Source organism: Lolium rigidum, chromosome 6 (assembly GCF_022539505.1).
Source record: "Lolium rigidum isolate FL_2022 chromosome 6, APGP_CSIRO_Lrig_0.1, whole genome shotgun sequence".
NCBI classification, from domain to species: Eukaryota; Viridiplantae; Streptophyta; class Magnoliopsida; order Poales; family Poaceae; genus Lolium; species Lolium rigidum.
Genome location: NC_061513.1, coordinates 259,409,863 through 259,426,902, shown reverse-complemented (window position 1 = coordinate 259,426,902; position 17,040 = coordinate 259,409,863). Strand labels below are relative to the sequence as shown.

The 17,040-nt window shown below is 47.5% G+C and overlaps 2 protein-coding genes across 2 annotated transcripts; both read left to right on the top strand.

Annotated features, from left to right (window-relative positions):
* Positions 1-2,800: 2,800 nt before the first annotated feature.
* LOC124660974 (protein DMP2-like) lies at positions 2,801-3,439 on the top strand. The gene has a single exon (XM_047198829.1). It carries the CDS (start codon positions 2,801-2,803, stop codon positions 3,437-3,439), a length of 639 nt encoding a protein of 212 aa, XP_047054785.1.
* Positions 3,440-13,211: 9,772 nt separating this feature from the next.
* Positions 13,212-16,433, top strand: LOC124664020. The gene has a single exon (XM_047201632.1). It carries the CDS (start codon positions 13,212-13,214, stop codon positions 16,431-16,433), a length of 3,222 nt encoding a protein of 1,073 aa, XP_047057588.1.
* Positions 16,434-17,040: the final 607 nt, after the last annotated feature.

The following is a 17,040-nucleotide window of genomic DNA, read 5'->3' as shown; positions in this document are numbered from 1 at the left end:
AAAAATTGAATGCTAAAATTGTAAAGTTTTGAAAATGTTTAGACTAAAAATTTAAACTTTGTTAAGATTTGAAATTTGTTTAGATTAAAAAGAATTCAAATTTTGGAATTCGCTCATTTTTGGGAAACCGAAAACCAGACATAAACCCAAAAAATCAAACTTAACCAGAAAACACTAGCTGAAAAACCAGAAATAAACTAGCTAAGTACTAACCAGATATATGGGGTTGGCCCAAAACCTAAGGGGCGTGGGTCGCGTATAGGAGCTCCCGGCGGGCATAGGGGACTCGTCAGGGTGGGAATTTTAAGCAAAGGTGAGCAACAAGCCATGCTAGTCGTGGGCCAGCCGTGGGCCAAGGTGTGACGTGCCTGTGTCGTCATGTAGCATGTCAGGCCACCACTAGTAGAAACAAGGGCTTTTATCCTGTCCTCGAAATAGCTTTTGCACCGGATTTGGCACGAACCGGTGCTAAAGGGGTCATTAACACCGGTTCGTACACGAACCGGTGCTAAAGAGTTGACGTCAGCCACGAACCCTTTTGCATCGGTTCGTGTTACGAACCGGTGCTAAAGGTCTACCCTTTAGCACCGGTGCTAAAGGGTTTTCTGCTCCCCACGCACCTCCACACCCCCCCTTGTGGATCGCCTTTTTTAACACTGTAAAATAGAAAAGAAAATGATAGAAAATTTAAAAAATAAAATCTTTTGAGATTCCTGTATGTTACACAACCTACTATTAGGGAAAATTAACAAATTTGAATTTCAATGTTTTATTCAAAAAAGTTTGAAGAATAGTAAAACCGCATTAACTTTTGCGTACGACGTCGAAAAAAAACGTGTAATATATCAAAATCATCGTGGGAAAAAGTTACATCCGAATTCACCCGGGTTTACCCGGTTAGCCAATTTTTAGTTTCTCAAAATTCCAAATGAAAATATGAAAGGAGGAAGATTTTAGTTTTTTCTAGAAATTTAGGATTTTATATATTTTTTTATTTTTTCAAAATTAAAATTAATAATTGCATCCTGCATAAAGATTACACTCTGAAAATTATAAGTTTTTCAAAATTTCAGGTTTTAGGTTTGGCAAAAACAATTTAAAAATTGAAAATAATTAAAAATAATACAAATTATAAAGTTAATGTTTATTTATTTAGTCTAGATTATTATTATATCATTATTTTTGTTTATTAAAAGAATTATTGCAAATTCGAACAATAAAGAAATATGACATCTACCGATATGTTAATAGGATTGATATGATACTACTATCACATACATGCGCGCGAAGCACTTGGATACGGGATGGAAAGGAACTTGGAAGTTAAGCGTGCTAGTGCTAGAGTAGTGGGAGGATGGGTGACCGAGCGGGAAGTCTAAGCACGAGTAAGTAATTAGACTAGAGATAAGGGTAGTTAGATACTAAACTTGTGAAATAACTAAAATAATAGAAATTCTGAAAAAAGGAAAAAAGAGGGAAGTGAAAAATAATTCGAAAAAAAATTACGGTAGCGGGGTTCTACCACAGCAGCGTTTCGGGACATTTTCCTGCCGCGGCAGACCCTTTAGCACCGGTTCGAATACGAATCGATGCTAAAGGTCCTCTCGCTCGGGCGCCCAACAGCCGCCATGTGGTGCCCCTTTAGCACCGGTTCGCAACTGAATCGGTGCAAAAGGGGGAGCCTTTTGCACCGGATGCTTTGCACCGGTTGGGCATCCGGTGCATATGGCCCTTACCAACCGGTGCAAAAGCACCATTTTCCACTAGTGCACCATTAGTATTTCAGTAATTCTCAAAAAAGGAATTTGATAGTTCTCAGTTGTAAGTGGAGTTGCAACTGAGATTGTATTATGCTTAGTCAAGTTCTACACCATTCGATTGCATTGTGATTCGCGCATATGAGCTAGAGTTAAGTTGCACCTGGGTTTTTTCAGTTGCAAGTGGAGTTGCAACTGAGAATTTTTTAGTTGTAAGTCGGAATGCAACTAAGAATAATTATCCAAACCGTTAGATTTGTTTCGTGATTCATACTAGTCATGTTGCAACTGAGATTTGATGACATCATCTGACTGAGAACGAAGTTAATTCTAATCAACTGAGAAATATTCACACACAAAAAATTCTTTCAGTAAAGCACCAAGCACCATGTAATCTACTCTAAGAAAACACAATTAACTTGGAACTTGTACTTTCCAACAACGGAAGATTCAGTAACAACATGTTGATTTTTTTAATCGAATTGAGAGCTTCATTATTTTAAGTAACGCGGGATTACGGTCATTCAAAAGAGTAATAGCAAGAGGAAGCTTAATTAGGTATAGTTGATACACGAACACCTTTTCCTGTCTCACTAGCTTGTTTTGCATATAGATGGGCTGCCGCACTTGCATCCCACCCAACATAAACTATGCTAAAGTTTTAAAAAGCTCCTCTAACTTCTTTGATCACCCGGTTAATTGGCATTACCTTCAATCTGTCCTGCTCCTACTCTTCTTGACATAGAGTCACTGCAACCTTTTAAGTTAGTTGAAAAACTATTCACGTAAGCTGAACTTCTCGAGCAGCAACTGGCCGAAACTAGGAGTCCGTTATGAATCAGCAGGTGTCCGGCCCAACCGTTTCCGCATGCATGTGATCTAGAGGGCAAGAATATTTCTGTTACGCCGGCGTCACTCTCCCGTGTAGCTCCCAGCAACCATACTCTGTTGCTTGTCCTAGCTTGACACTCCTCACTCACGTACTCTAAATAAAAGGGAAGACGGAGAAGCCACCTGTTCAAAGCACATCACCTGGTGTCTAGATGGATTCCATTCAAGTGCATGTAGCCGGCCAAGAAGCACCAACTCAAGAAACGAAGCCACGGCCGGCTCACGCCGCCAAGTCGCCGGTCGACAAGACGCTGTCCGGCGCGTCGGACCTGCTGAAGCTGCTGCCGACGGGCACGGTCCTAGCCTTCCAAGCGCTGGCGCCGTCCTTCACCAACCACGGCGTGTGCCACACGGCTAACCGCTACCTGGTCCTGGCGCTCATCGGCGCGTGCACCGTCTCCTGCGTGCTCCTCTCCTTCACGGACAGCATTGTCGGCCCCGACGGTAAGCTGTACTACGGCCTGGCCACATTCTGGGGCTTCTACCCCTTCAACTTCGCCGGCGGCGCCGCCCAACGGGGCGCCGTGTTCAAGGACCTGTCCCGGTTCCGGATCACCGCGCTCGACTTCGTGCACGCCGTCTTCTCCGCAGTCGTCTTCCTGGCCGTGGCTGTCGCCGACGCCAGCATACAGAGTTGCCTCTTCCCGGACTGCGGGGTGGACGTCAGAGAGCTGCTGGTGAACCTGCCGCTTGGGGCCGGTTTCCTGTCCAGCGTCGTCTTCATGATCTTCCCCACCACTAGGAAGAGCATCGGCTATACGGACATGACACCCCACTCCCACTCGCAGTGAAGCTCGCTCTACCCAGCTTACGTGTAGCAACGACTAGTTATCCAACGATGCAACTAGTTGAAGATGAAGCTATATATATCGATCCGAAAAATGCACGGAAACTCCTAATGCAAAACACGCATGTACTGTGTATGACCCAATATATATTGTTATCTTATAAGCCCATATATGCTACGGAGTACTATGTTAATTAGTCGATCTCTTCCGAAATTCTCACTCACAGTTAGCTTTTGGCTGAATTTTGAAAATTCCAACTCCTTGGTCAGTACTTTTTTTATGCTAGGTACGTCCTCTCTTGCCGATTTTACTGCCTTTCAAGACTCTTCTGTTGAACATCTTTTGCATGTGGTGAAAGATAGCTATATCTTGTTCAAATCGGTTGAGAAGACCCCGGCCCAACTAGTTGCCCTAATTCAAGAAAAGGAGCTAGCCCAAGCAGAGCTAGCAGTTGCCAGACAAAAGGTTGAAGAGGAAGAAAACAAGCACAAGGAAGAGGTTGCTTTGAAGGGATCCACAAGCCAAGAGATGGCATCCTCTCCTCCTCGAGAGAGTCTGAGGAGGACTCCCGACGGGGAAAGAGAAATCCAGACGCTCTCCTTCCAGGGTGAAGCGCACAAGGGCTGCGGCTAGACCAAACCCTATGGGCTCACGCCCTCTTACCCGCCGAGCACGGGCGCAACAGCAGGTGCCCCAATGAGGTACCTCCTCTGGAATATCCGAGGGTTCAGCAGGAAGGGGCGCCGAACCCTCCTCAAGGAATACTTGCGCCTTCATCGTATTGAAGTAGTTCTGCTCCAAGAAACCATCAAACAAGACTTCTCCGACGCTGAGCTCAGAAGTCTAGAAGTTGGGGACAAATTCTTCTGGGACTGGCTCCCGGCAACGGGCCAATCGGGCGGGATGCTCATTGGGGTCCGCGGCAGCGTTTTTGAGGTGGGTGCGATCAGCAGAGGCCAGTTCTTCCTTAGTGTTGTGGTTCTCCATAGGGTGTCGAACCGCACTTTGGATATCATCGGGATCTATGGACCGGCGGACCACGGCCATTCGAGGGTTTTCCTTCAAGAAGTCTCTGACAAGATTGCCTCCTCAACTAGACCGCTGATCATGGGAGGCGATTTCAACCTTATTCGTGCTGCGGAAGATAAAAACAATAGCAACCTTAACTGGCCCTTGATGGACCTTTTCAATGAAAATATTGCCAGTTGCGGCCTTAGAGAAATTCCTCCCACAGGGGCGAGGTTCACTTGGACAAACCGTCAGCTCAACCCGGTCCATTCTGCCCTTGAGAGAGTCTTTGTGTCGCCAACATTTGAAGCCATCTTCCCTCTTTGCTCGCTGGCCGCAGAAACAAGTCTGGACTCGGACCACACTCCCTTGGTTTTTTGACACAGGGGAAGGGTTCGCTGTCCGTAGCGATCGGTTCTTCTTTGAGTCCACTTGGTTTCAGCGGCCGGAGTTCAGACAGCTCGTTCAAACAACTTGGGAAGCTTTGAGCAACAAAGTTGGAGGCAGAGACATCATAGACTGGTGGAATTTCATGAGCACGGGGCTCAGACAACACCTCAGGTAAACGGATCGGATCGAAACCCGGCCCGGCCCGAAGAATGCCCAGGTGTGCTATAGTCCCTAGCTTTGTCTTGAAGGCCATATAAGTGGGTTGTAGGGATTTAGAGAATAGATAGTTTACCTTCAGCTCCTCATAGATTCGACACTCAAATACTTATCGAATAGTACTATGGTGATCCCCTGAACTTGGGGGCTATCAATTCATTTCTATTTTCTTGCAATGGTCGTTGATTAAATTTAGTATCACAAGGTGAGATAAGGATGATCTTTCAATACCTAGGGCCGTGTAAAAATATATCAATATGCATGCTCCTTGACCTTACAGTACAACTCTTAGCTTGTCGATGCTACTTAATATTAGGCTCCCAATTGTGACGTGTGTGAGTTGCAATGGCCGACAAGTAAAATGTGTCACCCTTTTTGTGCCACGACGATCTTATCAAACCTTGTGCATTGTACAAATAATCTGCATTGTGCATAGACTTGGTTTGATAAAAACATCCATGGCATTGCATGTGATTCCTTATATGAGCCTTTTTCTCGTTGGTTCTGTCATTCGATTGGTTGTATAAGGCCAATGATTCAAATGTGGCCCAATCCAAGGCAAGGGCCTCTCCTTACACCTTGTCCAAATGTTCAAGCACATTGCTTGTGCACTAGGCTTCGTATGGGGAGAATCTCTTTGCCTTCCGTGTGCGACCTTATATATGAGGAACCTACTTACTAATGCCCTATATGAGGCCAATGATTCAAATGTGGCACCACATTATTGCCACAATCATTTGCCAATGCTTGTATTTGCTTATATGAGGCATTGTGATTGTGTAGTACTTGGATATAGAATCAATTTGAATGTATTTCAAGCTAGTGATTAAAATGTGTCACAAGTTTTGTGCAAGATATCTTATCTTCCAAATGACTCAAGAAGATGCAGTAATCATAGGAGGGAATGAAGAAGAAGCAAGATGTTGAGGTTCATCAATGGAGTATTGATGCATGTAAAATGCATACATGAACTTTGCACTTTAATAACACATATTCCTACATACTTACAGCATATATGATGTTATTTACATGTTTTATATTGATATACGGGGATTTACTAACGATCCCCTTTATTTGGGCTATAACTCTGCAGGACAGGAAATCCCTGTTTTGCGTATTTTTCACTTTCACGGACCTATATGGAGTCAAACTGAGCTAGGATTTCGGGGACGTAAATATTTCATCTCGAGAAGCAGTGATGGTGCTTGATACAAGCAGTTGGGAAACCCCAAGAGGAAGGTGTGATGAGCACAAAAACAAGTTTTCCCTCAGTAAAAAACCAAGGTTTAATCGATCAATAGGAGAAAGGAGTGACTTGTGAAGGTGTTGTTGGCTGACTATTGGCAGGGCGCACTACCGGCGTCAGTAACAACGTGGAACCTGCACACAACACAATCGCAATACTTTCCCCAACTCACAGTGAGGTTGTCAATCTCACAGGTTTTGCTGAACACAAAGGATTAAATGTATCGAGTGGAAGGAGATGTTTGCAGTAATTAAAGAGAACAGAGCTTGCAGTAAGTAAACAGAGCATGATTGTAGTGTTTGAATTTATCAGTGTAAAAGAAAAGGACTGAGGTCCATAGTTCACTAGTGGTGTCTCTCCATAAAGATAAATAGCATGTTGGGCGAACAAAATACAGCCGGGCAATTGACAGAATAATGATCATACATAGAAAGAAGACTACTATGAGATTCGTTTGGGCATTACAACATAATACATAGACTGTAATCCAACTGCGTCTATGACTAATAATCCACCTTCTAGTTAGCGTCCGCACCCCTTTCAGTATTAAGTTGCAAGCAAAAAATAATTTCATTAAGCATTGTGTGTAAAGTAAATAATAGAATTACCCTCGGATAAAACATTGTTGTTTTCTCCCTAGTAGCAATAGCACATCTACAATCTTAGAAGTTATTGTCACTCTTCCAGAAAACTAGAGGCATGAACCCACTATGGAGCATAAATACTCCCTCTTGGAGTCACAAGTATCCACTTGGCCAAAATATCTACTAGGAACGGAGAGCATGCAAGATCACAAATAATATATGACATGAATATAATCAATCTCAATCATAGTATTCAATATTCATCGGATCCCAGCAAACACAACATGTAGCATTACATAAAGATGATCTTGATCATGATAGGCAGCTCACAATATCTAAACATGATGCACAAATTGGAGAAGACAACTATCTAGCTACTATTATGGCCCATAGTACAGGGATGAACTACTCACGCAACACTTCGGAGGCGGGCATGGCGACGTAGATGCCTCTGACGATGATTTCCCCCTCCGCAGGGTGCCGGGAAGAACTTCAGAACCCTCCCGAGATGGGTTCTACGATGGCGGTCGCGACAGAACTTTTCGTGGATGGAGACTCGGGTGTCTGGGTTTTTTCCAAGAAGATGTATATATAGGCGGAAGGGCGAGGTCGGTGGAGGCCAGGGGGCCCACACCACCCCTTGGTGTGGCCAAGGGTGGGGTCTCGCCTAGGGCTGGCGTGGCCGCCCTGCTGCGTCTCTTCGTCCCCCCTTTAGTCTCCGGCTTCGTTACGGTAAAATATTGACTTCAGCTTTTGTTTTTGCCCAATTCCGTGAATATTTTCTGTACAACTTTTATGAAACCAAAAACAGCAAAAAACAGGAACTGGCACTGTGGCATCTTGTTAGTAAGTTAGTGCCGAAAAATGTGTAAAAGTGCAACAAAGTGGAAGTAAAACATAGTATAATTGGTGTAAAACAAGCACGGAGCATCAAAAATTATAGATACGTTTGCGACGTATCAAGCAGCTAGAGCGCCTGGACCTAGGGGTGTAAACAGATCGGATCGGATCGGATTTTGCTCATACCATATCCTCTACCATATATTTTTCTCGGATTCGGATCGGAGCGGAGCGGATATTGATCGGTTTCGGATTCGAATGTGGATATATCGGTGTGCGGATTCGAATAAAAAATGGAGCGGACTCGGACTGGAAACAAAAAATAGTCGGATATATGGTCTCAGTGACAGATAGTTATAGTTCTTGCAAATCTCGAGAGAGATTTAAACTTTTATTCTTGTGTAGTTAAGAAGAAAGAGACATAATGCGCTAAAACTCAACCATTATTAGGAATTTAGAGATAAACATGCTCGCCAAATGAATTTGTTAACTTAATAACTACTAACCTTTCAAGATTGGCCATTGCTTTTGACTAAAAAATCGGATTATCTGGTTTCAAACCTTCGGATTATCCTAATTAAATTTTGGATAATCCATATCCATATGCTATTTGCTATACCATATCCTATACAATATTCGGAGCACCACTTCGGAATCGGATATCCTTATCCGCCGGATCCTTTAAAATCGGATATGGATACCTTAAAACGGATTTGGCGCCGGTTTCGGTACGGAAATTATCCTATCCGTTTACACCCCTACATGGACCTCACCTGGAAGGCATGGAGGCCCAAAAGAGCATGGGTGGCACGCCCAACAAGGGGGGAGCCACCTGCCCTCTTTTCCCCCTCGACCATCTGATTCACTTCATTCTTGCGCCTGCGGACTTCTTTGACCTAAAAACACATATACATATGACCCCTAGGTTTCCCTCGAGGGGAGCACCGTAGAAAAATCGAAACACAATAACACAGGCCGCAACAAGAAAGATTGTAGGGGAAAACTCTGCCGGAGCCACCGCCGAAGGGATCTCCACGTTCTCCAACGTCTTCCTCATCAACCCCATGATCAAGGGGGAGTATTCCAACTCTGGACTATGGGTTTGTGGTAGAAGCTTGATCTATTTCTCTCTTGTTCTTCATAGATCTTACTACCATATGAGATGCCCAATATGATTATAGTGATATATGTAATTCCTGTGTGGTGATTTATTCTATGATATTGTGATATGAGATTGGAATCTATTATGTGTAAGATATATTGATATATGCATATTATGTACCCCGCGTTCTTAAGTATTGGTTCTTACTTGTATGCAAGAACATGTGTGGGGAGATGTGTGTATTAGATGGATTAGCATGATTTTAGTGACTGGATAATGACAACAAATTAATGATCTATTATGCTTTTTTTCCTTTCCTTTGCTACCTCACTAGGGATAAAGTGAATGCATGTGCCATGTTCATCATGTGAAAAAAGTGATGATCTTGTTTGTTCAAGGTAGCATATTTGATATTCAAACATCATGTCAAAGTACTTATGGCCATGCTCTGTTAATTCTTAATACACGATTGCATGGAGCTTTCCCTTTCTTGTAGAGTGTCAGAGCAATGTGTTGCATCATCTCTATGTTAGGACGTGATGCCCATATGAATGCTTATCAAACACATATTAAAGTTCCACCAATATTATCTCATTAATGAATTTCTATTATCCATTACCACTTTAAAAATAGAGTAGACAAGTGAACCCATGAATCCCGGTCCAGTATTAATCATAAGAAACACATTTACATTGCATTTATGTTACTTTTTATTTGCAGAAATATTTTAATCCGAAAATACAAAAATATTTAGTTTACTAATCATACACAAAACCCATAAACAACTATCTCTTTACCGCTTCACATAGTTTGCTTTACTTATTTAGTTTACTCTACTTGTGTTACATGTCTTATTTACTATTACTAATACGAAACCTTGTACTTGACAACCACACGGTAGAGTTGGGGACACAAGGCATTACTTTACTTTGCAGGATTGCTAGAAGAGGAGGAAAGGAGAGAACTATTTCCTAATTCCCTGATAGTTCGATATAAACGATCGAGTCACCCTTTGTGGGGAAAATTCTTCGCTCAACGCAACACTCTGCACTTGGAGTCCCAACGTCATCAAATATGAGAGAGAGAGCAAATAGAATGGTTGACCTTACCTCCTCAAGGAGGAAGAAGAGCTATTTACAGTCCAAGCGAGAAATCTTGCCATTTGGGTAATTCCTATGACCCAAACCAGCGACAAGGTTTGCCGGTCCTCCCATAGGCTTACGATAGTATACATTATTTGAAAAAGAAGAGAGGGAAGTTAGGAGAATGTGCAATCAAATTCGATATGGCAAAGGCGTATGATCGGGTAGAATGGAGTTACTTGAGATCAATAATGGAGAAATTGGGTTTTGAAGAAATGTGGATAAATATGGTTATGAAGTTTGTTCAAACAGTTTCTTTCTCGGTAAGGGTGAATGGCCAATTTTCAGAATATTTCAAACCCATGAGGGGCATATGACAGGGAGATCCCATATCCCCCTATTTGTTTCTTTTGTGTGAAGAGGGACTAAGTTGCTTGCTAAAATGTTATGGCCCTCAGTATTTATCTCGGGGCATAAGAGTGGGGGTGCATGCACCTTGGCTATCACACTTACTGTTTGCATATGACTGTCTTGTGTTTATACAAGCTTCGGCTCAGGGGTCTTCTAGATTGAAAAATATTCTTGAAACATACAGGAAGGGGTCGGGCTAGCTAGTCAATCAACTAAAATCGGCAGTGTTCTCTATATGGAGGAGATGAAGCAGGAGGTCCATGAACTATCAGGGATCAAGACCGAAGCTTTGGTGGAAAAATATCTTGTCCTGCCTACTACCTTAGACAAGTCCTTTGATGATCAATTTGAACATATCGTGTCCAAGTTAAAAAGGTTGGTGAATTGTTATGCAGCAAAGAATTTAAGTGGAGTTGCAACTGCCTGCAAGGGAGGTCCTGATAAAGGCTGTATGCCAAGCGATACCGACTTAATGAGTTGTTTCATGTTATCGAAAAACATGTGCAAGAAAATCACTAGTATTCTGGCAAGGTACTGGTGGGGAGGTGAGGAGATGAAGAAGAAAATCCACTAGAAAAATGGACTGATATTTCAATTCCAAAATCAGCTGGCGAAATGGGTTTTAGGGACGTGCAACTCTTCAATCAAGCTATGCTTGCCAAACAGGGATGGAGACTATTGGCAGAGCCTGAATCGCTGTGTGCCAAAGTTTTGAAGGGTAAGTATTACCATAATTCGGACTTCATGTCAGCAAAGAAGAAAAACTCTTCCCATACCTGGCGTGCAATTTTGCATGGAAGAGATGCCCTCAGTAAAGGTTTAATAAAGCGAGTTGATGACGGCAACACTATCCGCGCCTTTGAGGATCCTTGGATACCGAGAAATATGAATGGTCGTCCATTGTGTAAGCTTCCTGCTGGAAATGTTACAATGGTTGATGAACTAACCGATACGGGGCAATTGTGTTGGTCTGGGGAAAACTACAAGAGAATTTTGTGCATATGGATAGAAGGTCCATCCGTCAAATCCTCTTGGTCGTTTCGCTGACGATGATTGGGCGTGCACTCAAGAGAAAAATGGATTGTTTTCGGTCAGGTCTGCTTATAGATTGATCTCTTCACTTCAACATGCATCTCAGCCATCTGGGTCTGGGGTAGATTATACTTACTGGAAGAAATTATGGAAGTTATCAATTTCCCTGAAAGTTATATGCTTCTGGTGGAGAGAAGTGAAAAAATATGTCCCTCCTAAACAAGTGCTCAAAGCAAGGAATATAGAATCAGTTGCTTGTTGTGAAGCATGTGGTGCACATGAAGAAACGATCAATCATGCCCTTTTTGGTTGTACATGGGCAAAAAAAATCTGGAAGGAGTTAAAAGTCACAACATGTGTCAAAGTTCCAGTTCTTCACCTAGACTTATGGGCGACAGATTTACTCGATGATGGTGTATGTTTGCAGGAACATCTTAGTCTGATAGTGTGTGGATGTTGGGTAACCTGAAATGAAATAAATGAAAGGAAGCATAGAGAAGGTGGACGCTCCGTGACAGAGTCAGTGCGCTGGGTTATGCAAACTACACTCGATCTAGCTCAATCTGGCCGTGAGAAGAAGAAGAAGAAGAAGAAGAAGAAGAAGAAGAAGAAGAAGTCTTCCAAGGAAATAGCGCTCTGGAAGCCACCTGAGGAGGGACATGCCAAGGTAAATAGAGATGCCAGTTTTTTTGAGTCCACCTCATCGGGAGGCACGTGTCTTATTATCCGTGATCATAACGGTGACCTTGTCACCGCGCAAGCTCAATGGTATGACCATGCTGCGAATACCTTGACAATGGAGGCAATGGCCATCGGAGATGGAGTCAGAATTGTTGAGGAGAAGGGTTATGATAAAGTGATCATCGAAAGTGACTCCCAATTGGCGGTCAATCTCTGTAATTCGGATGATCAAAATCGATCAGAAATTATAGCTATCTGTATGGAAATAAGAGAGTTGGTAGAGCTTTGGCTAGTTTTAGCATAGTTTCCGATGCAAATGTGGTGGCCCATTTATGTGCTAAACGTGCTTAGTCGTGATAGGATGACATGGTTGTGGATAAACTATAACCCAAATTTTCTCGCAGATACTCTTTTGAGTAATTGTAATTTTATCATTTGATCAACAGAACTCTTAATTCGCAAAAAAGAAATCAGGACTGCTAGAAATACCGTGCCGGTTTGGACAAGTAGCAAAGTGAGCGGTAAACATTTCTCGCTGCTTGGTCACGTGAGGGGTCACGTGCGAGCCTGGCAGGGCCATGGACTACCGTGCACCGTCCGCGATGCCCGGCGCGGCGGCCGCACGCACCACCTGCACCGTAGCATCGTCAACTCCCCACACCTCTCATTAGTCCCGGATTATCGCAAATCAATGCTCAAATTGTCCCTCATAACATGACAGTAGCCACATGACACTGCCTGTAACCTCTGTTTCTGGGTCGCTTCCTAGCCAAGTCAAACCCAAGCTACTCAATACAATATGGCAACCCTAATCCTATGAAGCCGACAAACAAAAACAATGCAACGGAAGCTCAAGTATATGTATGCATTCCATGAGCCGTCGATTATAAGATTGGAATCCAAGTGATCCAATCTGGTCCAGGTATTCTTCTAGATCTGACACATTCTGGTCAGAGATCCATGCACTGTACTCTACTACTACTCCTGGAGAGCTGAGCAGAGGAGGTAGCGCCGTCCTGGTGAGCTGAGCAGTTCTTGGACTGACGAGCAGGGGGAACTGAAGAAATTTCTATGTTCAGGTCAGTAACCAATCGCTCTAGCTAAGCTACTGTAACTAGGACGCCATTGGAGGAATCTTCTGTTTAGTGCACCGTTGTGACTATCAGCTTGCGATCTTGCAGCAATGGCGGTGACCACTTTGCAGTTCGTTGGCGCGTTCTTGCTGGCGTTGTTCGCTGTGGCCTCCTCGTTTGATCCGTTCCACCGGACTGGGCAAAGCATGAATCCGATGGGCAGCGGTGGACCCTTCATGCCCCACGAGTACGTCCGCTTCGCCGACGTCAAGCGGCAGTGCCAGTCCGTGCTCGCCTCCGCCGCGGAGCTCAAGTTCGACGCCAACCGCGCCGCCGCCCTCATGCCGGAGCTTTCGTTCCTCAAGGCCGACTGGCAGCAGGACGTCAACGACGGCGCGCCGCTCATGCCGTTCGACGGGACCGACGTGCCGGACGGCGCCGCCGCGTCCGACCCGCTCCGGCTGGCCACGTTCACCCTCTCGCACGTCGACGTGGCGCTCCGCGGGAAGACTGCGCTCAACGTCAGCGGCGTCCTCGGCGTCGCCGTCTCCCGCAACGGCACCGCCCCGGAGATGGGCCCGTACGTGTCGCCCGAGTTCAAGGTGTGGCCCGGGAGCACCGAGATGAAGATACTCTTCGAGGGCGTGTACACCGAGACCGGCGACGGGGAGAGCGTGCTCTGCCTGGTCGGCGAGGCCCTGCTCCCCCGGCGCGGCGCCGACGCCGCCAACCCGTGGGACTGGGCCAAGAACTCCGACCGCAAGAACTTCCAGCCGCCCATCACCAAGGACAAGAACGTCCTGCTCGTGATCCGGTACCCGACCACGCTCACGCTCACGACGCGCGCCGTGCGTGGCGAGCTCACGAGCACCAACGCCCAGTCGGACGCCGCCTACTTCGGCGCCGTCACGATGCTGTCGCAGCTGGGCGCCTACTCCAACTACAAGTACGGGTCGGAGGAGCTCGTGAGCACGGCGTGCAGCACCAAACCGTACCCCGACGGCGTCCTCGGCGACGGCAGCGGCCTGTACACAGGCGGCTCGCTGTGCGGTATCCTCGACCTGTTCACGTCGGAGGACGTGTTCGCCGTCGTGCCCAACTGGAAGTGCAACTCCACGGACGCGATCTGCCGGCGTCTCGGGCCGTTCGAGGCCGACAAGTCGGTCGACGCGACGGATGGTGGGTTCAAGGACGTCGGTATCCTGATGCAGGACATAAGATGCGATCCGAGCTCTGGTTCCGGCGAGAGGTCGGCGAGGGTTTCGGCGGTGTTCCGCGCCGTCCCTCCGTCGGAGCACCTGTACACGGCGGCGCACCGGAGCGGGCTGAGCGGCATGACGCTGTCCGCCGAGGGCGTGTGGCGCGCGTCCACGGGGCAGCTCTGCATGGTGGGCTGCCTCGGCGTCGGCGAGAAGGCGTGCCACTCGCGCGTGTGCCTTTACGTGCGCACGGGCCTCTCGGCCACACGACGCACCGTCGTGGTGGGCCAGATCACCAGCATCGGCGGCGTCGCCCACTCGCCGCTGACGTTCAGACGGGCGATGCACCCGTCGGAGCTGTGGAACCGGTTCGGCGTGTCGGGCGGCGCGCCGCTCACCATGGAGTACAACTACACTAAGGTGAAGCAGGCCGGCGAGTTCCTCGCGCGCAGCGAGCCGTTCAATTTCGGCACCGCCATTGCCAAGTCTCTGCTGAGCTATCCGAGACTATCGGGTGACGATCTGTCCAGCCTAGCCGACGAGCTCACCCTCCACGTGCCGGTCGTGCCCGACCCGTTCCCTCGCGAACGCTTTGAGCGGCCGTTCCTTCAGCTGGAGGTGCTCTCGCTCGGCCATCTCGTCGGCCGGAACGTGCCGGCGATTCCAGGAATGCCACTCACAGAAAAAGAGGGACGTGGCAAAGGACGCCCCACGTCGGAATCACAAACAGAGACGACGATGACGACGACATCGATCCTGAACGTGTCAGCTGAGCTCACGCTCTCCGGTGATCTTTACGCTAACGTGTCGACGCTGTTCCTGGAAGGCGTGTACAACCAGGTGGACGGGCGGATGTACCTGATCGGGTGCCGGAGCATCGACGCGCCGTGGCGAGACTTCTCTGCTATGCGCGCGCTGGAGGACGGCATGGACTGCTCGATCGAGGTGAGGGTGGACTACCCGCCGACGACCGCGCAGTGGCTGATCAACCCCACCGCCAAGGTGCACATCGCCAGCACGCGCGACCCCCTTGACCCGCGGCGCTTCGACGCGATGTCGCTCCAGACGCTGCCGATCATGTACCGGCAGCAGCGGCAGGACATCCTGTCCCGGCGCAGCGTGGAGGGGATCCTCCGCTTGACGACGCTGGTGGCCGCCATAGGCGCCGAGTTCTCCCAGCTGATGTACATCAAGGCGAACACGGACGTGATGCCGTACGTGTCCCTGGTGATGCTGGGCGTGCAGGCGCTCGGGTACAGCATGCCGCTCATCACCGGCGCCGAGGCCCTGTTCGCGCGGATCGCCGCCGCGGGAGTCAACGCGCCGCCGTCGTACGTGGTGGACAAGAGCCAGCTGTACTGGACCATCGACTGCGTCGTCAAGATCCTCGTCCTCGCCGCGTTTCTCCTGACGCTCCGGCTGGCGCAGAAGGTCGTGCGGTCGCGGATCCGGATGCTCACGCGCTCCCCGCTTGAGCCCGGCCGCGTGCCCAGCGACCGGAAGGTATTCCTCTACAGCTTCGGCCCTCACCTGCTGGGGTTCATGGTGATCCTGGCGGTGCGCTACGTCAGCGCCATTGGCCGGCCGGTGCAGCAGGAGGACTCGTACATGGACGCGAGCGGCAGGTCGCACGCGCTCCGGCAGTGGGCGGTGACGCTAGAGGAGTACGTGGGGCTCTCCCAGGACTTCTTCCTGCTGCCGCAGGTGGTGGGGAACGTGCTGTGGAGGATCAACTGCAGGCCGCTTAAGAAGAGCTACTACGTGAGCTTGACAGTGGTGCGGCTGCTGCCGCACCTCTACGACTACATCAGGGCGGCGCCGGCGATCAACCCTTACTTCGCGGAGGAGTATGAGTTCGTGAACACTAGCCTCGACTTCTACTCGGCGTTCGGAGACGTTGCGATCCCACTGCTGGCGATCGCGCTCGCCGCCGCCGTGTACGTGCAGCAACGGTGGAACTACAAGATCATCAGCAGGACCGTCAAGACGCAGCAGAAGAAGCTGCAGCACCTCGGATCCAGAGTGTACGAGAGGCTGCCGTCCATGTCGTCGGGGAACTTCGAGGCTGAGCTCGTCGCCGGCGTCAACGAGGCCGCGGTCGGGCCACGCCGGGACGCCAGCAGCCTCACCTAATCGATCGTCTCGCTAGTTCTTTTATTTCGCTCCCGTAGGAAATTTACATGTTTTCTTTCTTCTTGCTGTCAACCAAATGTACTTTGAAATGTTCGATAAAGTTTCATACATATTTGAGCTTTATTTTGTTCACGGTGGTCTGCCAATTTCTCCAGTGTGGCGTCTTCAGATGAACGCGCGCGTGTTCACTCTGTGGCGTCGCACACTGTTCTGTTTTTAAACATAAGGCCTATTGGCTCGGCTTTATATATAAGGGTGTGCCTATGTCTCTATGTCTCAGAGATTTTCTTAAATCTCAGTCAACTCAGAAAAGTGCAAATACAGTTTAAAGAAAAGTGCAACTCGGTTCAGTTGCACATTTCTATCAGAAAAGTGCAATTGCACTTTTTTAACAGAAAAGTGCAACTCAAAGCACATTTTTGTAAGTGACTTAGACTTAAGAAAATCTCAGTTGACTGAGACATAGCAAAACCGTATATATAAAATCGTCCACGGCAACACATAGAGTCATGCAAGATCGAGTTCAAACACACACACACTTCATTGAACACATCTCCGGTCACCCCTAGATCAAGTTCGGAAAGCGCGCACACATACAGAGCACGCG

Excerpts from the sequence above, each read along its gene's own strand:
- LOC124660974 (XM_047198829.1), top strand. The coding sequence starts at position 2,801 with ATGGATTCCATTCAAGTGCATGTAGCCGGCCAAGAAGCACCAACTCAA.
- LOC124664020 (XM_047201632.1), top strand. The coding sequence starts at position 13,212 with ATGGCGGTGACCACTTTGCAGTTCGTTGGCGCGTTCTTGCTGGCGTTG.